Raw genomic sequence first — 24015 nt, forward strand, 5'->3', positions numbered from 1 at the left:
TTTCAAATTTTAAATAAGGAAAGCTTATATATGCTATGTTTTTGTTCACAGGTCATAAAATGGGGAGAAAGGGAAAATCTCCAGCAAGCAAAGCAACAAATCGAGTAGATAAGGGAGAAAACTAAGGAGATGGAGAATCCGCTAACAGAGGAAGACAGCTTCAATCCATTCCTCATTTCAAACTCAACTTACAAGACACAAAAAGCATGTACGATGAGATGGAAGGAGATATTTGATTTCTTTGAGAAAAAAAAATGATTAAACAACACAAGATCTTCTCAAACAAAGAACAATCATTTTGAAGCAATCAGAGCAACAGAGTTACATAAAGTAGCAGCTAGGGCCAAAATTTTTCCTTATTATGACATGGTTTCATGGATTTTCTCTCATGTTGATATTAAAACCCAAACAATATTGGACCATCAACAAATTGTCATAGCCTCATGGAAAGTTGAAGTCTTATCGACTATCTATAAACTCAGTCCCCCAGAAATCCACCTTAATGTTGATTTCCTTAAGAACTTTCGAAGCAATGTCTTCAAGAAATGTGGAGAGAGTTATGACAGAGTGATTGAAGATTGGTTAAGGGAAGAAAATCAAGGTTTCAGGCTCAGAGCAAATAAGGAATATCCCATAGCTATTTTTAAGAAACCCATAAGATTTCTTATCAAAATGCTAACCAGATTATATGGGGAACAAGATCTTGAGCATTGTAAAATCAAATGGATTCCAATAATCCATAGCATTTTAAATGAGAAGAAACATCTAAACTGGGTTGAGATCTTGTCACAGAATATCACAGATTCATTAAAGTTGTCATTATCATCTCCCCCCGGCTACAAACATATTTTCTACATGTCTGCCTATTTGATAGATATTGTCATTGCCTCAATTCCATTCCCACTCATGAAATGGAACTACCCGTCTGATCAACAACTACCCATCCAAAATTATGCTCCTATCCTATGGGAGTCTAATTTTAAATACCATTTTTATGATATCTGTCATTATGTTTTGATTCCTTTCCATGAAATCCTGTTTGGAAAAATACCTCCCAGAATTAGTCAAAGTTTGAGAGAAGGCCTAGAGTCAATTGGTCATTGGTTTGTGGAGTTATTTTCTTATGTCAAATTTTTTGGAAGTGAGGTTGGTCCCCACCTTCTGCCCCGATATATCTCGGAAAGGCTTGCTCTAAGAGAAGTTGCTAATCAAGTTGTTTTAAATGGCCAAGCCAAAAACTTGAGTAAACTACAAAAGAAAATCTGGCCTAATTTTCCAATCAAGTTTCGTGACATAAGTATCCAAGACAAAGAGCATGGATTCGAAGAAGCCAAAGAGCTTCAAGAAGTTTGGTTATTTTCTTTGCCTCATTATGACTATGATCCTAGTGGAATTATTAGTAGTCATTATATAACAGTCAACTATATGAAAAATTTTACTCATCAGGAACCCCCTTTTGATGAGATTTTTATAGATATTGATGACTTTCAGCAGGTTGTTGAAAGAGGAAAACTCTTAAATAGTGAAACAAGAGACCAATTGCAAAAGTTTAGGGAAAATCTGTTGGAAAATTTCTTAAAAAAAAGGGTCTCCATCTCAACATTTCATTTGAACAATTAAAGACTTTTGAATTTTTCTCAGTTTAATTTCAACCAAATCACTTCAGATCCTTATGTTGTTTCTAAAAAGGAACAAAGGGTTGAAATTGAGAAAACAAAAGATTTTGAGGTCATAGGTAAAGAAGTTGAGGCCATACCAATGGAAATTCCAAAGGAGAAGCAAGAAATGTGAAAGTTTAGAAACCTGAATCCTATTGCAAAAACTGGAAATTACTCTCCTAATTGTTAATTAAATTTATTATTTAACAATCTATTTATTGTTTCCTACAGCAAATACCGAATAATTCACACCGCAACTTACACAAATAAAACTATGGAACAAATAAACATTGGAAGAAATGCTAGCACACACACACAAATTCAAACAGTTATTTTTGGACCAATGTCCCTGGAAAAACCCAACTTGGGAAAATCGGTGCAACAGTGAAGGTTTATTTTACTATGCAGTAGTGAAATATAAGTACATCTATGGATGCCCAACTAGCAATTCAAACAGCAAGAAAATCCGAGTAAAATACTTGAGGGAATTACCCTTCTCCCACAGGCAATCTTTGGCTAGACTTTCCCTGCCAAAACTTGGCCTCTTGGAGCACTGTGTCAGCCTCTGCGTAGCTAGCTGGACGGCTTGCTTTGGACTAGGCTCAGATGAAGTCATTCCGCCTCTAGAAGCTGAGAAAATTGTCTCTCCGACTCTCTAGGACTCCTTCCCGGCCTCTGGAACTGAGAATGAATTTTTCTCCTAACCAAATCAATATGTCTGACTAAAGAACTACGCAGTCCCTCAATGTTGCCTCTCTGGAATAATTCGACTCACTTGTTGCCTCCCTGGATTTGGAAAATATTTCCTCTGGTTCACTGTCCATGCCCCTCTCTCACTGCTTCGATCTCACTAGCTCCCTCTCCGGCAACTAATTACTGCTACTCTAGAAATCGATTTGCCAAGAAATCGAACCGCTCAAGTTATTTCTCCAAGCCCCATCGACTTCTTCTTATAATTCTTTGTCGAGACTTCAACAACCAAGATTAGATCTTAATCAATGGTTAGGATTAACTTGAAGTCGATCCATGTGAGTTTCTAGAACATTCACACCTTGACTTAATTAATTCTGATTAATTAGTCATATTCCCTAAGTTTGGACTTAGGAAATATTTAAAAATTGACTAATAATCTAATTAAGTCATTTCTAGGTGGAATTTCCAGAAATGATTTCTGAGTTTTGGAGATCTCATGCGTTCTAGCCTCTCCACAAAATTTTAAGGCTAGAACACATCCGATGCTACAAAAGCTAACACTCCCTCTTAGCAAACAATGTGTTCTAATGCTCTACTGCACATCCTATGGTAGCACTTTGTCTCTACATCATCTCCTATCATGCTATTGATGTCTGCCTGCTACTGCCCACCAACTACTGTGCAACATGGATATGTATTGTTGCTAACCCTGCTGAACTTCTGCCAACACTGCATCTACACTGCAACTCCCTCTCCATCTGTTGTTGCTGCAACTTCAACATCTGCAATTGAAAAGCATCCTAAATACTGAATCAACTGTGATCAGTATGATGCATTTGTCTCCCAAGTCTTTGACTGCTGCTAGTATCTGCGTTGTCACTAAGGCATCTGCGTTGCTACTGACTCTGCACTGCTGCCAATTCTGCACTGCGCTCCCCAACATATGACTGCAACTAGACTCCACATCTGTCACTCTGGTATCTGACTACATCTACTACCATTGATCCATTCTGCCACTGAAACCTGTGGGCCCCTGTAGCAAGGTATTGATCCAAGAGGTGGACCTCCTCAAGAATCATGCCCATCTGTAGCACTCTAGGCTATAGCACCAAGTCAGCCCACTTCACTCTTAGGAGTATGCCAGCAAACATGGCGAAGTCTTCCTCCAGCCCAGAGGACAGCCTATCAATCTCTACTGATGTTGCTTGTTGGTCTTGCTTCTCCTCCTTATCATTCTCCCTGAGAGGACACTAGGTACTGTAGTGACCAAGCTCACCACATCTGAAGCATTTGACCTTTGACAGGTCATTCTTCTACTTTCATTGCTCCCCCTGTCCTTGACTAGGACCCTTGGATGCGAGGACCACATTCTCCTCCTCCTTCACTTGCTTCGATCCACTGTTGTTGCAATTGATGGAACTCTTCACTAGAGCTCTTCTCAACTCCTTGTGCTGCAATTCAACCCACATCCTATCCCACTCTGGTAGCTTGTCTCTACCCAATATGCTTTGGACAAAGACTTGCCACTCCTCAGAGACATTGTTAAGTGCCAATCTCACAAGCTCTGTGGGTTGAGGCGTTGCCCCAGAAGCTGACAACTGATCCCGGACCTCCTGAATCCTGGTGAGGAACCAGTTTATGCCTTCCCCCTTCTGCATCTTGGTGCATCTCAGCTTCTCCTCTAAGTACATCTTCCACTGCTCGAAAGTGCCCTGGTATAACATGGTGAGAGTCTCCCACATTTCTCTAGCAATCCCTTTGCCAGCAATGTGGAAAACAATGTGATCTCGAACACCATCAAGGATCAACCTCTTTTCCCGTGCCAACTCCTTTCTGTACTCCTTCAACTAATCTACATCCGTTCGGATAGCTATCACTACATCTATAAATGTCTTCAGTTCGTATTCATCTAGAAGGAAGGGCATCCTTACCTTCCAGATGACATAGTTGGAAGCACCATCCAACCTGTCCTAATCTCGAAGCCCAGCAGTGGCCATCTCAACAAATGTCGAAAATCTCCTCTTCCCTTTTGCTCAGTTATTCACACTCCCTTCTGGAGTGAGAAACTCTGCACACAACGACTTTTGATCTGCAAGGGAAATCGAATTTCTTGAGACTAGAAGTTCCCTGAGGAAACTTTTCCCTCAGTGTATGCTCTCCTCCCACCCGACGCTAGTTCTGCTCTAGCAAACTGCTGCAAAACTACTGCATCCAACTAGAGACCTGCTCTGCGAAAAATATTGTTTGCTCCCTCTACCTCTGGAATCCCTTGATCTGGAGAGATCGAATTTCTCTGCCTCACACTACCAAAAATCAAATCTCCACAAGAAATTCAGCCTCTTGGCCAAGGTGACTATGTTGCGTCTGGGGTTTCGATCTGCGGCCCACACTGAACTGCAAAACTCCCTCTTCCTTCGCTATGGAGCTCTCTGGCTGATCATCTGCACTCCAATAACATGTGAAAATTCTGAAATCTGAATCCTATTGCAACAACTGGAAATTACTCTCCTAATTGTTAATTACATTTACCAATTTATTTCCTGTTTCCTACAGCAAATACTGAATAATTCACACTTCAACCTACACACATAAAACTGCGGAAGAAATAAAGGTTGGAAGAAATACTAGCACACACATAAGTTTACACAGTTATTTTTGGACCAATGTCCCCAGAAAAAACCCAACTTGGGAAAACCGGAGCAACAGTGAGGGTTTATTTTATTATGCAGCAGTGAAATCTGAGTACATCTGTGGATGCCCAACTGGCAATCCAAGCAGCAAGAAATCTGAGTAGAATACTGAAGGGAATTACCCTTCTCCCAGAGGCAATCTCTAGTTGGACTTTCCCTATCTAAATTCGGCCTCCTGGAGCACTATGTCAACTTTTGCTCTGCTCTGCATCGCTGGCTGAATAGCTTGCTCTAGACTGGGCTCATATGAAGTCGTTCTACCTCTGGAAGCTAAGAAAATCGTCTCTCCGACCCTCTGGGACTCCTTCTCAGCGTCTGGAACTTAGAATGATTTTTTTTCCTAACCAAATCGATCTGCCTGGTTGAAGCACTTCACAGTCCCTCAGCGTTGCCTCTCTTGGATGAATCGACTCACTTGTTGCTGCCTCCCTGAATCTGGAAAACCTTTCCTCCGTTTCACTGTCCCTGCCCCTCTCTCACTGCTTCAATCTCACTGCCTCTCTCTCCACCAATTGATTGTTGCTACTCTGGAAATCAATCTACTAAGAAATCGAGCTTCTCAAGTTATTTCTCCAAACCCCATTGACTTTTTCTTATAATCCGCAATTGAGACTTCAATGGCCAAGATTAGATCTTAATCGATGGCTAGGATTAACTTGAAATTAATATGTGTGAGTTTCTAGAACATTCACACCTTGACTTAATTAATTCTAATTAATTAGTCATATTACCTAAGTTTAGACTTAGGAAATATTTAAAAATTGACTAATAATCTAATTAAGTCACTTCAAAGTAGAATTTCCATAAACGATTTTTGGGCTTTGGAGATCTCATGCATTCTAGCCTCTCCACAAAATTTCAAGGCTAGAACACATCTGATGCTACAAAAACTAACAAGAAACAGCAAAAACAACAACAAAGGAAAAAACAACTGAATAGGAAATTATTCAAATTAATTCCCCAAAAGAGATAGAATAGAAGGAACCAAAGACTACAGTGGCCAAAGAAATGGAGGTAGATGAGGAAAAAAAACAAGTATCTAGTGAAACCATCACCAAGAAGAATGAGGAGAAAATGGAATCACATCAAAAAAAGGGTAGTATCTCTACTACGTCTCCTTGAACATTAGTTTATGAGTTATAAGCAATTCCAGATACAATTCCTTCTTTGACAGATTATTATTTCAATACTCAAACAAAATTAGTTGTTAGGAGAACAAAGAAAAGGAAACATGATGCTTTGGAGATTGTTTCTGAATTTAGCTGGCAGGCTCAGGGAGATGTGAAAGAAAAAGCTCAAGAATCCTCTTAGGCTTTAGGAGCTTTTGTTAATTACAACCAATATCATTTGAATGAGCTTGCAACTTCATATGATAACAGTCTACAAAAAATCAAAGTTTTAGAGAAAAAATTGGAGAAAAGTGAATTGTTCAATGAAGAAAACTGGCAGAAGTATTTTGCAACTCTAATTCAAGGATTCGTTGTAGAAAGGGAAAATCTACAGAAGCATTTTCAAAAAGAATTGAAAGAGGTAAATGCAAAACATGAACAACACATTCAAAAATTAAGAAAATTACATGAAGAGCAAACCCGCATTTGGAAGGAAGAAGCTGAAAATAATTATGAGATTATGATCACAGCCTTGAAAGAGCAAATCGAATCTCTTCAGAATCAAGAAGCAATACAAAGTATGGGAGTTTTTTTGGAGCAAGCTTTACATATTTGTCTAATTTTAAGAAAAATCAATCAAATTTCTATAGAAAGATGAATAAGATCTCAAGGGTTTATCAAGAAATTACAAACTTAAAGGAAAGGATTAATTCATGTTAGAAAATCAGACAGGCAGAAAGATTTTCTTATTCATGATAATTACTTGTGATGTTCTTGATTTATTATTACGATTCTTTATATCATCTTTCTTTTACTTCATCAAGCAATTACCAAAGCGAAAGCACATAAAACAATGGACACCAGCTGTAGGCACTATGTCAGGGCAAAAACCCCCTTCGAGTGGAAACCCCAGTCGAAATTCTCTTCCTTTCAATAGTATTCTTTGAGACTCCTCACCCTAGACAAAGACCAAACCTTCCCTCCACACCAAGTCATCCTCCCAGATGTTCGACCTCTCTTCCAGCAACTTCAACTATTTAGCAGCTTCTGACATCAACAAAACTTGGAAGACTTCGATCTCCCAATCTAGGGCACGAAACAGAGAGAGAGAGGCACCAAAAAAAAAAATTCTTTTTCTCCTTAGACTCCACTCAACTCGCACTTCTTTTGGCTTCCTGGCTTCACACATCGTACTTCCCAGCGTCCTTAGAGATATCGAACTTGCTTGAGATGAAGTGCTCCAAATGAATTCGGCTTGCTTGTATTTATAGGGTCCATGTGAGGTCAAATTAGTGTCCTTAGGCCGACTTGATGTGGACGATACATAAATTACATTTGACTCAATACTTAAACCTTTTACATGATTCAAAAGCCCAATATGGGTCTCTTTAAAAGTACAATGACTCTACTAACTCAGAATAAATCCTAGAAGTCCTCAATGGGGACTTTGACCTAAAACATGGTGACCCAAGCACGAAACCCATTCTTTAATAAGTCACAATAATAATAATAAAAATTATTTTCTTTATTCTGTTGACAAGTACATTACAAGATGACTCAAATACATTAAATGAAGAACGAATCTAGTTACATTTTCCAACACTCCCTCTTAACTAGGGAGGTATTCATCATATAGAAGTACAAGGAAGATCTTAACTATATGAACCATGAAGAACTTTAGGCACCGCAATGCCCTAGACTAGATACCTGATAAGGGAAATCTATCCATTGGTCTCTCAACAATTTAGGCACCGCAATGCCATGGACTAGATTCCTAACCAAGGCAATCTATCCAAGTGGGAATAAAGTGGACTCAAGCTTTCAACCCCTCTAGGTACCACAAACTTACTTGCTAACCACCAACCCAATAATCCACGTGTGTATCCAAAAACAGAGCTCTATAATCAACACCACCTTTTCCAACTTCGACACCTAGACATCAACACAAATTGTCAGCCAGATGTCCTCCCAGGCAATGCTTCACTCACAAAGCCTCAACACTCATAGATCCAGCAGATCAAAGATAACCAATCTCTCCCAATCAAACGGATTGGTAACCAGCATGCTATCAACACCTTCGAGAGATTCACCTGTACAAACACAACCGCAATCCATAATACACTTTCATATGTACATAATCAAATACAAACCTCCGGGATCTTGATGTTGTTTCTCAACTTTTCATAGTAGGACTATCAACCGAATCTCTGACATAAGATTCCTCAATCATACACTTTCCTTTCCTACTTCTCATGCAGCAACATATTCTTCAATCGGATCCTGCTTTCTTTCTTTCAGCGACACCTCAAAATGCATTCTCCAATTTCCTTCTCACTCATGGCCTTCACTAAAACTTACGGCTGTTAGTCCTGGTCTAGTGCATGACACATGAAGTAGAGAATCATATCTATCACTCCCTCTTAATTAGAGAGGATCTAATCATTCCTGTACAAAGAATATTCTCAACCATCTTCTTATCCTAGGGAGATTTCTTTCATTCAAGCTCCCTCTTAATCTAGGGAGATTTCTTCTATTTTCATCATCGGAGAATCTTTCGTGGCTTCCAACCATTTTCATCAGAGTTATCATCATCCTCATCATGCTTATCACATCAATGAACATCTTCACCATATTGAAGATTGTGTACCTGCACAACTTAGATAGCAAGTACAACCAAATCTATAGAAGCATGAAGTTTGCCATATCAAAATCACAGAAGCATTTCAACTTTATACATATCAAGTACCCAAACTTAATTACAAACAAGAGACATATACTCTTCAAAATCTTGCCAGGGACTTTATCATAAACCCTAGACTACTCCATAACAACTTTATTCCATCTAGGGTTTCAATGTTTCTTTCAAAGGTGTAACATACCCTACTACAACATATAGTAAACCCTAGAAACAATTCAAACAAATATAGATCTACAAGGCATCTAACAACTTCGGGAATTCATATGTTAGATTTTCCACTAGGGTTTAATAAAAATCCTAGATTTCATACAAGAGAATCAATCACAGCTTAGTCATTAACATGACCAGCTTCCACTAGGGTTAGCTGCATACCCTAGATTTTCAATCAAACATCAATCCCAACTAAAACTTTGAATTCATCAATCTTAAAAATCTCAAACCATCATATTGTGTTAAAATTGGCAACTAGGGCCAAACTCCATATGGGTCACCTTATTTATGGACGCTGATATTTTTCTTGGATTCCTCTCACCGAGAGGTGTAGGATTGATCTAAAGATCGGCCCTTTCCGAGATATGAATTTATTTGTATTCTTGACAATTTGTCAAGGTCAGCCAGCAAGCAAAATAGTCATTTTCACCCCCAACTTAACCTCAACGTTGCATATAAAAGGAGGAGACCTTGTGGCATCATTTCACCATCTCATCCTCACATCCTTCTCTCTCCTCACTTGATTGGGTACGCATAAAGGAGCAGCATCTCTCACACATGCAAAGGAGGAAGTCTGATTTTTGTCTAGGGCTGCGTTGACCTAGTTTGACCGAAGCTGCAGGGTGACTTTTGGACAGCGTTGATCAAGCGTTGACTCTTCTTATTTACTGATTGGGTTAGGTTGTTTCTCCTTGGCACGTTGTAGTTTTGGGCAGCTACTTTGACCACACTTTGACCCTACGTTTACTAGCGTTGACTTTCAAAGAGCTGACCGCAGGTTTTGTTGAGAAATTGAGGGCAATTTAAATATTCGATTTCTCTTAACTATGATAACTGCTTGTGATATTAATTCCTTAGATTCTGCTTCTTATTGTTAACATGAGTTATTATCATCAACCAGCTATCAAAACAAGAAGATCAACAATGCACAAGTACACAAGATATTGGCACCAAGCCAAGGCAAAAACCTCTCCAAATCGTGAGAGGAAAAACCCTTTGAACTCTTTCTTATAGAATCTTTATTGATGAATTCCAAGACCCAAACTTTGACTCAACAATGCCTTCAACATCAAAATGACAATACCTCCAAACATGTACCCAAATGATGCAAGAGCATACAGCTCAGCAATTTCATTATGTTCTAGTTAACTTAGGGGGTCTTGTGTTTTCAAGGAAGTTGGATTCCTATGTATGTAATTATTAATGTTTTGAGTGATTATAATAGGAATTAATTAGATATTGTGAGGATATTTGTAAATGCTCTCGAATGTAGGAGAACATCAGTAATGATGAGTGATGGCGAGAGAGTTCGAAATCAATTTTAAGTCTTAGACTAGAAAGTGGTGTCATGATTCGTGGAACTAGAGAGGATTCTTAGGGATTACTGGAGTTAAAAGTGGACTTAGAGGATATTCAGGATTTAGTTCAACAGATTAAGGATCTGAACCAGAATTGGTTAAACAGAACCTTTTGTATAAATGTAAGCCTAAAAGGCATAGTAGGAAAGTAGAGAGTAAGTCAGTCAGTCAGGAGTCAGAGAGTCAGTCATTTAGGCCTACGGGCAGGAAAGGAAAGGCCACTGATATTGAAAATTAGGCCGAGGAAGAAATTCATGTGTAAATGGTTGTTTATTAATACAGATAACTTGATTCTGAGTTTGTGTGATGTGTATTTGAATTATAAGTTGTGTGTGAACTTGAGTAATTCTGCATAACGTAGGTTGCAGGTGTGCAGAATCAGAGAAGAAGTGCAGAGAGGAGTGTTATGGTTTTACACACAGACAGTATTGGAGAAAGCCTTTAATGTTACAGCAAAGGTGAAGGAAGCATAAAGGTGCGAGCGGAGATCAAGATCAGAACAAGTGAAGATCGTGAGGTGAAGACAAATACACAGGCAGAAAGTCGAATGGGCGATTATATAGTAAGAACCAAAAGAACGTAACAGTGCACAGGAACCGTTGGATCCGTCGAATCAACGAACGAGTTGGTGTGCGATAGACGACTGAGATTAAGTCGCGCAAAATAAAGTTAAGAAGATGAACCGCGGAGATTAAACCCACATGCTAGAAGAAGGATGAAGCAGTCTCGCAAGGGGTAAGCAGTTTCTCGCGTGCCCTAAAGGTAGTAAATGGTATTTCTGAATTCTATGTGATTAGCTTTAGCAGCTGACACGTAGCACACAGTGGAAAGAGAAAACCACTTTTCTCGCGTGCTCTCGACCTGATATCGGTCGTGCACGATTCCACGCGAGATTGCGCAATAGTCGTTGGATCAAGCGGGATTGATCAACGGTGGAGATCAGCCAAGCTAGTTGGCGATCGGGTGACGCGACAGCCGTTGGATTGGGCGGAGCAGATCAACAGTAGAGATCGTCTGGTTTAGTTGATGATCGGGTGACACGATAACTGTCGGATCAAGGAATGAGATCGACGGCGGAGATTTAACGCGCTAAGGAGAGCATCGGTATATGTGCAAAGGTTTGAAGAATGGCGGAAAGGTAAGGTTTAAGTGTGGGTTTGAAATATTTCTATTATATGGAAATTATAATAGAAATAAGCGGAATTAGTGTATTTCGGGTTAAGAATTAACCAAAGATTATGAAGGGTTGTGTAAGGTTTCGCTTAAAGGTTTATCAAAGGTTTAGACTTTGGATAGTTAAGTCAAATGTTTCCACATAGAGTTTATTTAAGAAGCCTTGAACCTTAATTAAAGAGAATTTTCCCTAAGTATGGAATATTTAGAATTCCTAGGACACACATAGTGTGACATGCAATAGAATTTGCATATTGTGGGTATATGCGGCTTAGGCTGCATCATCATGGTATAATGTGGCTTAGGCTGGCCTCACCAAACAAGTTGTCTCCTTTTGCAATTCTGAACAGTATAACAGGTCTGCAACAAGAGTATGACAGTCAACAAATATGGTTTAGGATAGGCTCATCTAGCCTCCTCTTATCCTCACACTTCTTGTAGACTCATCATTATTATAATAACATTTTGATTTGAGCTTGATCTGAGATCTCGTGATGCCAAAGGAGTGATTGTTCTAGAGCAGCGAGAACAGAACCTTTCGCTTCAGAACGTAGACACACGTACTAGGAGATTTAGGGCTCTTCTAGCCCTTTGATGACTTCAATCTCCTTGGAAATGACTTCCTCCTTCAAACGATTGCTAGATTGGACCTCTAACCCAATAACATACTCATATAAAGTGATGCCCTAGATCAAATCAGAATGCCACACATGTGAATAGACTTGATGATGAACTCGGATGATGGAATAGAATTCCTCATTGACTGCGGCTACCTTTTCTTCGACCCTTTCACTTCGCTTTTCCTTCATGAATGAATGTGAATGAATGTGTTGTGAGGAGGTATCAATGTTGCCTTTATATAGGTTTGCCCCCTCATCTCTAGGCCGATGTGATCCCTTGATTAGGCCGACATAATAAGAGGCTTCCAGAATTGTCCAAATGAATTATTTCAAACGGTTTCTTTGCATCAATTCAGTGGGCACATTTTAGAGTATTTCGTTGATGTTCTAGTCTCGAAATTTTGTGGAGAGGCTAAAACACATGAGATCTCCAAAACCCATAAATCGTTTCTGGAAATTCCACATAGAGATGGCTCAATTAGATTATTAGCCAATTTTTAAATATCTCCTAAGTCTAAACTTATGGAATATGGTTAATTAATCAATATTAATTGAGATAAGGTGAGAATTCTGTAGAAACTCAAATGGATCAACAGGGAATTAATCTAGGCCCTTGATTAAGTTTTAATCTTGGTAGTTGGCGCTCCAATATAGGATTATAAGAAGTCGATGGGTAGATGGATAACACACTTGTGAGAACCACAGAGTTTGATTTCCTTGGAGAGTTTGATTTTCCAGGGAGTCAATAGTGTTAGGAGAGTTCGGGCTTTAGTAGGGAAGCAAAGACAGGGAGGGGTAGAGCCAGTGAAGCCAGTGGAAGATTTCTAGATCTGGCAAGTGCATTTGCAGAGAGGCCAAGATTTCACAAGGAGGTTGTGCAGTCCCAGCGTAGAAGCTTTAGTGGGCAATTCAATTTGTTGAGGAAGGAAGACGTTTTCAATTCCAGAGGCCAAGCAGAGGTTCTAGAGTGTTGGAGAAGTGTTTACCCAGTCAGCAACAGGCAAGACGGCTTGATTAGCAGACGATCTCGACAGCAAGTGTGGCAGGCAGCCTTAGGTTGACATAGACCCTGCGCAAGCCCAGTTGGATAGCTTGTTTTTCACTGGAAGTCGAGTGTCAGGATTGCTCGGAGTGGGTAATTTCCCTCAAGATATTTTTGCCAGTACTTTTCTCTTCAGGATTGCCAGTTTTGTCATCCAAATTGTACTCAGATAATATTACTACTACATAATAATATAAAACCCTTAGCTACTGCACTGGTTTTCCCATGTTGGTTTTTCCAAGGACTTTTGTCCAAAAATAATTGTCATATTTTATGTGTGTGTGCTAGAATTTCTTAGTTTCCAGCGCTATTTTTCTTCCGCAATTTATTAGCGAAAATCACAGTGTGAATTATTTGATATTTGTTGTAGCAAATAAATTGTTAAATGAATTAATAATTAGGAAGATAATTTCCAGTTGTTGTGATAGATGAAATTTTCACAATGTTATCCTTGTTTGACGCTTTTCACATTCTCCTTACCTTTTGTATTCCTTGTCAAACCAAGCATTAACTGGAAAGCAATTTGTTTCAAACTTCTTAATTTTTTGCTCTTTTGCACTCTGATAGTGCATTTTGAATTAAATGTGTTGATTCGTGACTATGAAGGTCGTGGATTGGAATTTTCTCCTTCTTGAAGAGCCTCTCTAACATTATTTTGAAGGTATTACAATTTTTTGGAGACAAAAGAATTCTACCCTTTGGGAGATTTTGTTGAACACACTGAGTTTTTCACCCTAACTGCTTCTTTCCAGTCCAGGAGAAACTTAAATAAATTGACTTGTGATCTGATTTTAAGTCCCAAAGTTGATCTCCAATCAAAAATTCCTCCATTTTCTCACAGAAACCATGCGAGAAAATTACATAATTTATTACACTTGCTCCATTGTAAGCAATGCAAGTGAAATTACAAGAGTTTTCCCATCTAGTCAAACCATTACAAATGACTAAATCGAAAGCCCCACATAGAAGTAAGCAATTGTTCACCAAAGAGATTGCAGCCCTTGTCCTCTAAAATTCTTTCCCACTGATGATTACTCTCTTTTGTAAGCTAGATAGGGTCGCAATCTTCTTTACAACAAAGAATGCTAGCTTGCTCACTTGTAGTCCTAGCATTGAAATCACCCACTATAAGGACTTCACCTAGCTGAGAATATGTCGCAATATCCACTTTTAAGGTTGCAAAGGGATCTTTGGGGTCAAGCTCGCTACTTTTGTAATTTCTTGAAACTTGCAGCGCAAAATAGCATGTTGCAATTCTGATTTGATTTCCATTTTCTGATATTTTAAACCAAGTGAATTGTTTATTTGAGTCTTCTTTTTCTAACTGGATGAAATGACCTCCTTTTTCCCTTACTAATACCATGATACCCTCGTGTCTTTCGCCATTCCCTGCTGCCTTGTTCCACACTGCCATCTTCCACCACCCTTCCAACAAAGGTGTCTTGCACTCTTCATGTTCATGTGTTTCTATGAGGCAAATTATGTCTCTATCTTCTGCAATATGCCCTAACCCAATTCCTAGTCTCCATGGGTGACCTCTACGATTCCAACAAACTAATATTAACGAAATCTGGGTATGACTTGATTGCTATTTGTTTTGACATACAAGACTCATAGTTGAGTCTTTGTCCCTTAATGCCCATGCTGACCTTGTTGCATGGTTTCCTACTAAAGAGTTTGTTGCCTCTTCTTTGTTACCATCTTGCTTCTTTGTTTTGGAAGGAGGTCCAAAACGCACCATCACAACTTTACCTTTATAAATCCATGCTCTCTTGCCCTCGTCCCTTCTTGCCCTAAGCTTTGACATTTCCTCCCTCCTTTCCTCTTGTTGTCTTATAGCTAATCTTCTTCTAGAAAAGAAGTGAGAAACCTTCAAGAGTTGCTTCTTGCTTAGAATGATATATTTATCATGCAAGCTAGGCATGACGACTTTATGGGCCTGGCTCTCTCACCGTTAATCTTACCTACCCTCCATGCTTGGCATATTTTTCCTTGCCAAAGCAGCCTGTCTTTTAAGAAGTCCCTCGCAAGGTCAAGAGTGCATTCATTTTTCCCAGTGTTTCAAGTTTCACCCCTTTAATAATTATGTTTGTTGCTCTATCTTGCCTTTCTTTCTCTATCTTGCATGTTGCCAACCCGAATGTTTGCTTCTCCTTCCCTATTAGCAAAATTGCTAATAGCTTGAGCCCAAGTTTTGGAAACTTTTGTGGAACCTCATGGTTCTCTTCATGGTTGTCTGTTTGGGCAACTGCATTCCCTTTATCTTGGGATGGTTTCGAATTCACCACCTTTGTACTTTCCACTACAAATTTCTTCATGTTTTGCACATCTGTCTTCATGTGTTACCATTTTGTCTTCCCTACCAAAAGCTTCCTATAGCAATGCCACTTGCTCCTTCAAAACTTTATTCATTTCTGCTAAAACCTGATTTAAAGTTGTTATTACATGAAATTTATGATCTCTTTCCTACTCTTTAGCTTCTAAAACTTCCAACCTCTATTTTGCACTTAACAATCCTTTCACATAAAGATCAAATGACTAAGTGAGAGGTGTGGATGTGGGACTATAGAAGGCAAAATCATTAATGACTTTTCCTTTGGGCCTGTTGTTGCCACATGCTTGCAAAGGGGGTTTGTTTGAATATTTCTTATTGCGAAGGGCCCAAGGACTTTCCCTTTGAGACCATTTTTTCTTTGTCTGCTCCCATTTTAGACAGGGTAGTCTTCATTTTAAAATGCCCCAATATTGTTTGGCATTGACCCAAACCCACTTCCCTGCTTTGGCTGATGAGGCAATTTTCACTTGTCCTAGATCATTTGTTTCCACAGGGCCTGAAATTTCTTGTCTTGTTGTCATGTTTGAGTGCATTTCTGATGCATTGTCCTTTCATCAAATGTCTCCAAAAATGTTGAAAAATGTGTCCAAAAAACTTCAAAATGTGAGTAAACTACAGCTACTGTATATGTTAAGCTCCGACCCCTTCATTGTTGCAGTGTCGAACTCCTAATTCCTCCACCCATCTTTGAACATTGCCACTGCAAATGTATCATTTTTGTGGCCGAAATAGAAAGGCAATCACAAGCAAGCTCATGGTGATGTCCAGAACAGAATCGGATTTGAAATGAATCGGATAGGAATTCGCTCAAGATCCTCGTCAAAGCTGGAAAGAAGCATGAAAGGTTAGCCATCAGAGATCTGTGCAGGTCCTCCAATCAATCAAATCGGTGTAGGGTTTCGATTCGATCAAAGTCATATTTTCTTTTTCATTTGATCGTACCCAAATGTGGTATGATACTATGATACAACGGTGGACACTATTGGCCAACAATCAGCCCCTGCTGCCCGAATTTCCACGTTGAGTTTGATCTAATTATAATGAGTCATTGTCCACAACTAGAATTCAGCTAAAAGACATCATTCTTTCCATTAATTCCGCATTTCCAATCTTCTCAATTATTTTAATCTTCATTGCAGAAACTGATGTTGACTCATAAAATTATCTTAAATAGATCAATATTATTCCAGATTCCAAGATTATTGCTCGTGTTCCTGAAATCAATGTCGCAAATATCAGCAATATATCACCAACATCACGATATATTGTGATTCTCTCATCTTAACAATATTATTGCCAAAATAAATCATGATTTTTTCAAATTTTGTATATATAGCGACATTTTGATAGAAAAATAATATGTTTCCAACCAAGGCTATTTCTAAAACAGTGTGAAACACGCATGTAGATTTCAATGAAATTAATTAAATAATGAGCAAGCACAAGCTCAATAATAATACAGAGATATTTACAGAAAATAGAAACATCAAGTTTCTATTTAGATAATGGAAACAATCAGTTTCATCTAAGAAACTGCTAAAAGAATAATAATTTGCAACAGCTAAAAGAATGAGCATTAAATACTTAAATACTAAATAGGATTATTCTAATACCCTCCCTTAATGCTCAATCTATTTACAACACCAATACACCCTCTGAATTTTACAAATTTATCAGGACCAAGAGGCTTGGTGAAGATGTCTGCGGGCTGCTCTGTTGTGGGAACATATTGCAACTGAACTGATCCGTCTTCAACAAGCTGGCGAATGTAGTGGCAATGAGTTTCCACATGCTTTGTTCGTTCATGAAAGACTGGATTCTTGGCAAGTTTGAGCACTCCCTGATTATCACAAAACAAAGAAGTAGGCCCTGTCTGGGAAACATGCATATCTGCAAGCATACGTCGAAGCCAAACTGCCTCGCAGGATGCCTTAACTGCTCCCCGATACTCTGCTTCTGTTGAGGAGAGAGCCACTGCCTGTTGCTTCTTACTAGTCCAAGTAACAGCACCGGATCCTAGACTAAACACATACCCAGCTGTAGATTTACGGTCATCGACCAAACCAGCCCAGTCAGAATCTGTGTAACCACTGATTATAGGATCGGAACTGCGAGTGTAGAGGAGTCCATAATCAAAAGTGCCACGCACATATCGTAGCACACGCTTTGCGGCTATCCAATGATCAGCTTTAGGAACTGACATGAAGCGGGAAATGTAGCTTACTGCAAAACTGATGTCAGGTCTGGTGGCAGTAAGATAGATGAGACTGCCCACTAATTGCCTGAATAAAGTTTCATCCACAAGGGGAGAGGATGACTGTGCTGAAAGCTTGAGCCCTGGTTCCATAGGAGTCGTGGCCGGTTTGCAATCCTGCATTCTGAAACTGTCCACAAGATTTTGGGCAAACTTGGACTGAGAGAGAAAGATATCATTTTCAGTCTGCCAAACTTCAACCCCCAGACAGTAATGAAGAAGTCCCAAGTCTGTCATCTCAAAGGTTCTGCATAAATCTTGTTTGATCCCATGGATCAAATGTGCAGAGCTGCCAGTAATGATAAGGTCATCCACATAGACAACCACAAACAATATATCATCACCAGTATGCTTGATATACAGGTTTGCATCAGATGGGCTTCGCTGAAAACCCTGATCTGTCAGGTACTGATCAATTTTCATGTACCAAGCCCGAGGAGCTTGTTTCAATCCATAGAGTTCTTTAGCTAATCGACACACTTTCTGTTCTTGACCAACAACCTTGAATCCTGGAGGGTGCGTCATGTAGACTTCTTCTTGGAGATCACCATTTAGGAAAGCACTCTTTACATCCATCTGATGAACTTTCCAATTGAACCGAGCTGCTAGGGCAAGGACAAGCCTTATGGTACTCATCTTGGATGTAGGAGCAAAAGTCTCTTCATAGTCGATGCCTTCCTTCTGTGAGAACCCTCGAGCCACAAGACGAGCTTTATACTTGTCTATGGTTCCATCAGCTTTGTATTTCACTTTATACACCCATTTGCAGCCTATGGGCTTTTTTCCTGCAGGAAGATCAGAAAGGGTCCATGTGTGATTCTTCTGAAGACTTTGGAATTCGGCTTCCATAGCCTGTTCCCACTCAGATGTACCCTTAACCTCTGAATAGGTTTGAGGCTCAAAAATACTGTGTAGGTTAGCCATAAGATCAAAATTGATTGTAGATTGTTGTTTGTTCTTATGTCTAGAAGTTCTACCTTCAAGGAGCTCATCATCCCGGAGATCACCAATGGTTTTAGCCCACCATTTAGGCCGAAGAGTAGAGGAACCAATATCAGGAGGAGGTGGAGAAGGCTCAAGAGCAATAGGGGCAGCAAGAGGAGGGTTATTTTCTGGAGGAAGCTCAGATAGAGTATTATCAAATATTGATGCTACATCATCCCTCCCATCAGGTGGACTGACCGGAAGAAGAACACTGTGAGGCTGATCCTCAGAACACTGCTCAGAAGAAGAAGACTGAAAGAATCCTCTGTCTTCATCAAATACTACATCCCGACTGAAGCTAAGACGACCAGTGGCTATATCTATCAGCCTATAAGCCTTGTGATGATCATTGTACCCTGTCATCATGAGTTTCTGGCTTTTGGAATCCAACTTAGAGCGCTTAGCAACTGGAATCCAAACATATGAAACTGAGCCAAATACTTTGAGGTGACTGATCTTAGGCTTACGGCCAGACCAAACCTCTTCGGGAGTCTTCCCTTTAACAGCCTGAGTGGGTGATCGGTTAAGAAGATAAACAGCAGTAAATACTGCTTCAGCCCAGAATTTGTTTGGAACACTCCTGTGTTGTAACATGGAACGAGCCATTTCAACAACCGTGCGGTTGCGACGCTCGACAACACTGTTCTGCTGAGGAGTGTAGGGTGTGGTTAACTGACGTTTGATGCCATGAATATCACAGAAGTTGGCAAAAGTTGAAGAACAAAATTCCCCCCCGTTGTCGGTCCTAAGAGTCATGATGTTACAGCCAGACTCTTTTTCAACTAAGGTTTTAAACTTCTGAAAAGTACTAAGTGCATCAGATTTATTTTTTAGAAAATACACCCACATCTTTCTACTGAAATCATCTACAAGAAGTAAAAAATATTTGCAAGCAGTGATAGAAGCTGTATTCATAGGACCACAAATATCAGCATGAAGTAACTGGAGTACCTTAGATGCGCGCCAAGATTCTCCATCCTTGAATGAAGACCGATGTTGCTTTCCCGCTTGACAGGCGCCGCATACCCCCAACTGCTGAGTCTGAATATCAGGTAATCCTGACACAAGTCCCTCCCGAGAGAGCTGAGAGAGATACTGCATATTTAGATGCCCATATCGCTGATGCCATAAAGCGCTGATGGAAGAGACATGCGCTGCTAGAGCCACTTCTGAAGAGTCACCGGTGTCAAGTAGCCTGTATAGACCATGGTCCTCTAGGCCAACAGCAACTGTAAGACTAGTCTCCCTGTCAATAATGGAGCACTTGTGCGCACTGAACACTACATCAAGCTGAGGAGAATTTCTCATAATCTGGCTGACAGACAGCAGATTAATTTCCATACCAGGAACATAGTATACATTCAGAAAGATGAGTGTGCGCCCACCAGACTGGATTTGAACTGTACCTCTGCCAACTACTGTGTACTTTTCACCTCCGCCAAATACCACGGAATCACTGAAAAGTGAGAAGTCAATAAACCAGTCACGCCTGTGAGAAAAATGGCGTGATGCACCAGAATCAATATACCAGGCAGAGGACGGAACATGATCTGAAGACCTTTTAGCCATAAAGGCGTAAAAGGAAGAATCTGTCTGTTCGGAATGTTCTGCAACATTTGCTGTCTGATGAAGCCCTCCCTGTTTCTTCTGTTCAGAGGCAATCCTCTGTCGACAATCTTTCTTTATGTGGCCGAACTTGTGACAGTAATTACACTGCACATTTTTCTTCCTAGTAGGATCAAAAGGCTGAGAAGAACCTTTTTGCTGAAAGGACTGAGAGGACTGATATTTGGCAGCAAAAGCATTTTCTGAGGAGGTTGATGTTGTACCACTCCCAAATTGTTGTTTCCAACGATCCTCCTGCATGAGTTTGGTGCATAACTCTGGAAACTTCAGATCAACATTAGTGGCAGTAATGTTGAGTGTTTCTATGAAGTGCTCATAAGATTTTGGTAGACTTTTCAGAGTGATGACTACCATATCTTCTTCCTCCATGGTGCGGCCAATGGCTTCGAGTTGGTCTCGAATGTCTTTAATCTTGTTGAGATGTTCCTGTAAAGACATATGTTCGTCCATCATGATGGAGAACAACTGATTTTTGAGAAAGAAAGCTCTGCTCTTGTCAGAGGTCTCGTGCAGTTCTTTCAACTATTGCCAGATCTCGGCAGCAGTCTTGCCAGAAGGAATCTGCGGTAAGTGATCATCAGCTACAGAGAGCTTGAGAAGCATAACAACCTCTCGATTTTGATCATCAAACTTATCTTGATCGGTACCAGCTGTACCTGGACGAAGCTCTTTGCCCAAAACAAGCTGATCAAGACGCCTGTATTCAAAAATGGTCAACATTCTTTGTTTCCAAATGTTATAATTGCTGCCATTAAAGCGTTGATTTCCTTCTAACATCAGATTGGTGAGTGAGGCCATTTGTACGTTTCCCAAAGACAATAAAGAAGTCTGGCACAAATTTCAATGTAGATGCCCGCTGATCTTGGTGCAATAAAGATAAACAAAGCAGAATTTGTTCTGCGAAGCAGGTTCAAGAAAATATATATATATAGCGCTTACCCGGCAAAATCTCCACAGAAATAATTTATAAAAAATGAGCGCGGGTGAAGGTCCTCTTCCTTCGGCTGGACAGACAAAGTCTCTGTTTCTCTATGCGAAACAACGCCTGCTCTGGCTAATAATATAATACAGATTTAAAAAAATGCAAATTGGCAGCGCTTAGATACAGCTTTTCTCCGAATCACGTATTCAGCCAAGCATGAAAACGACCACACTGTTTCGATAACACTGTTTCGGAGCAGAAATGGCCACGTTTTTGTGATAAACAGCAGCACCCCCAGCTTGAGTGAAAACTCGCATAATAACTTGAACCAAAATTCAAGCACCGCTACCTCCTCTCCTACGACCTCGATTTGGATTGCTGTAGAGCCCCGACGTTGATTAATGGAGATCCCGTGTAGTCGACTGACTGAAGTATGAGCGAAGAAGTATTACGTCAGATTGCGTTAATATCTTTGCGTCTATACGCTGATTCACTGAGCCTTCGAGAAGGTCGAAATGACGCGGGTCACGCCGAGGGGACAGAGCTCTGTCACGGGCTGTGAGAAAAAAAAATTATTCGCTTGAGGAAGCCTCAAGGAACTAGTCACCTGATCTGACCAGCAGCTTAGAGACGACACACCGACGTGACCTCAGAGCTCGAGGCAGAAACTTGCTATGTGGAGAAAAATCGTCCACTGGAGGAATTTCAATTTTCTCTCGACGTCTGAGGTTGCAGTCACGACAGAACCTGTAGCTACCAGATGAGTGGGCGTTGGACTATCTCATTCAATCAAAACATCATAGCCCAAATGATTCTTCTTTCTGTCCGGTTACTGGTTCGAATGTCTGCGTGGATTGTTCTCAATTTTGCTGTTGATTCGACAAATGGAGACGCTAACCCTTGGAAAAAAATTCGAATGTGGCCACGATAACAAAAATCCAGACCCCTAAAGAGCAATTTCGAAATGAAACAAAATTTTTCAAACAGTGAAAAATTATTTCGAAAGAAACCTGTGCTCTGATACCATAAAACAGTGCGAAACACGCATGTAGATTTCAATGAAATTAATTAAATAATGAGCAAGCACAAGCTCAATAATAATATAGAGATATTTACAGAAAATAGAAACATCAAGTTTCTATTTAGATAATGGAAACAATCAGTTTCATCTAAGAAACTGCCAAAAGAATAAAAATTAGCAACAGCTAAAAGAATGAGCATTAAATACTTAAATACTAAATAGGATTATTCTAATAATTTCCAGACAAGCTGCTAATAATTTTCTGTTCTTCAACTCATATTCATATTTTCAAGAATCTGATATTATCCAGTTTAAAAGAAAAGAAAATAAAATACTTATACAGGAGTAATAAACAGACAAAACGTTCAGGAAAAAGGTCTTAGAGATAACCTGGTACTATATTGTTCCCGCATTTTTTCTTCAGCAACAGAAAGATGTTCAGTTAGCTGCTTACACTTGTCTTCACTTAACTCCAACTCCACCTTCAACTGCTCAAAAGTTCATTAAGTACTTTAAAAACTTCAAAAGTTTGAATGGAAAGAGAAAAGCTACAACAATCAATTGCATCAAAGGAAGCGGAGTTATGTGTACGACATTCGATTCTATAAAGTCCATATGCATATGAATATTATGATAGATATTTCAACAAAAGATGCATTTTATTATGTCTAGGCCTATCGTTGCTCTCTTGCATGTGTACTCCTATGCATATAGATAAGCAGGGTCATGCCTATTGGGTATATCGTTTTAGTGGGTAAACAAATGGATTGAAATATGTGCGTATAAATGTATGCACATACACATATAGAACTTACATTTATGCATGTCTTTACGATAATTTTATGCATATATACAACGTAAAGCCATGAATATATTGGACATGTATAGATGCATACGCATATCCATGAAGTATACAAGAGGCGAGAGAGAGAGAGTTGTTATAATAACTCCCAAAAATAGAGTAACCTCAACATATGTGCCAACAGAATAAGGAGTATTCCTCAAATCATGCGAAGCAAGCCCATAAAAGGTGGATTGAGGTTCTAGATAGATATGTGAACAAAGTGGACAATGACCGATAAAACAACCCCTGAAAACAAAGATGCCCTGAAAAAATGTGCATGAAACCTCAATCTATGCATTATGACCAAATCAAACTCCTCATCAAGCCAAAAAGATGGAACACCATTGGAATGTGTACCATTGGAATAGTGTCACTTATTCACAGATAAATGTGTGGGGTCAACGAAAAGTAAGCTTATGAAGACTTCAAAAATTTATTGATGCATCATAGTGTTACAAGTAATGTGTAAGATCATTCATCTAAAACATATGCTATGATCAAGTTCCAGAGGTGATCCATTAACAATTCAATAGTACTGCCAGAAAAAAACTACTAGTGCTTGCGATTCACAAATTTGTTAGGTTAATTTCTTCTAGAATTTAAATGAAAATGCCCAGATTTATATGTGCTCAAAGGAAAAATTAAGTCATTTAGACATTCACCAACAGCGCTGTATATTTCTGATCCAAGATAACGATGCCACTGTTGGAAGACATATCAGTCATCCAAAGATGATATGGACAACTGATTTCAGATGTAGGTGTTATTCCATTAGTAT

At 39.5% G+C, this 24015-nt stretch overlaps 1 protein-coding gene across 3 annotated transcripts in view; it reads right to left on the minus strand.

The window, feature by feature from the left end:
* The window catches only part of LOC149260784 (kinesin-like protein KIN-7O), a 314791-nt gene that overhangs the window by 78086 nt on the left and 212690 nt on the right, over nucleotides 1–24015 (minus strand). For all 3 annotated transcript variants that reach the window (XM_089421110.1, XM_089421112.1, XM_089421115.1), the window contains exon 28: nucleotides 22784–22881. In XM_089421110.1, the coding sequence (XP_089277236.1) occupies nucleotides 22784–22881 (98 nt within the window). The remainder of the gene's footprint in view (nucleotides 1–22783; nucleotides 22882–24015) is intronic.

The sequence above is a fragment of the Pinus tabuliformis genome, chromosome 6 (assembly GCF_031772625.1).
Source record: "Pinus tabuliformis cultivar Carrire ecotype Pingquan chromosome 6, CPIR1, whole genome shotgun sequence".
NCBI classification, from domain to species: domain Eukaryota; kingdom Viridiplantae; phylum Streptophyta; class Pinopsida; order Pinales; family Pinaceae; genus Pinus; species Pinus tabuliformis.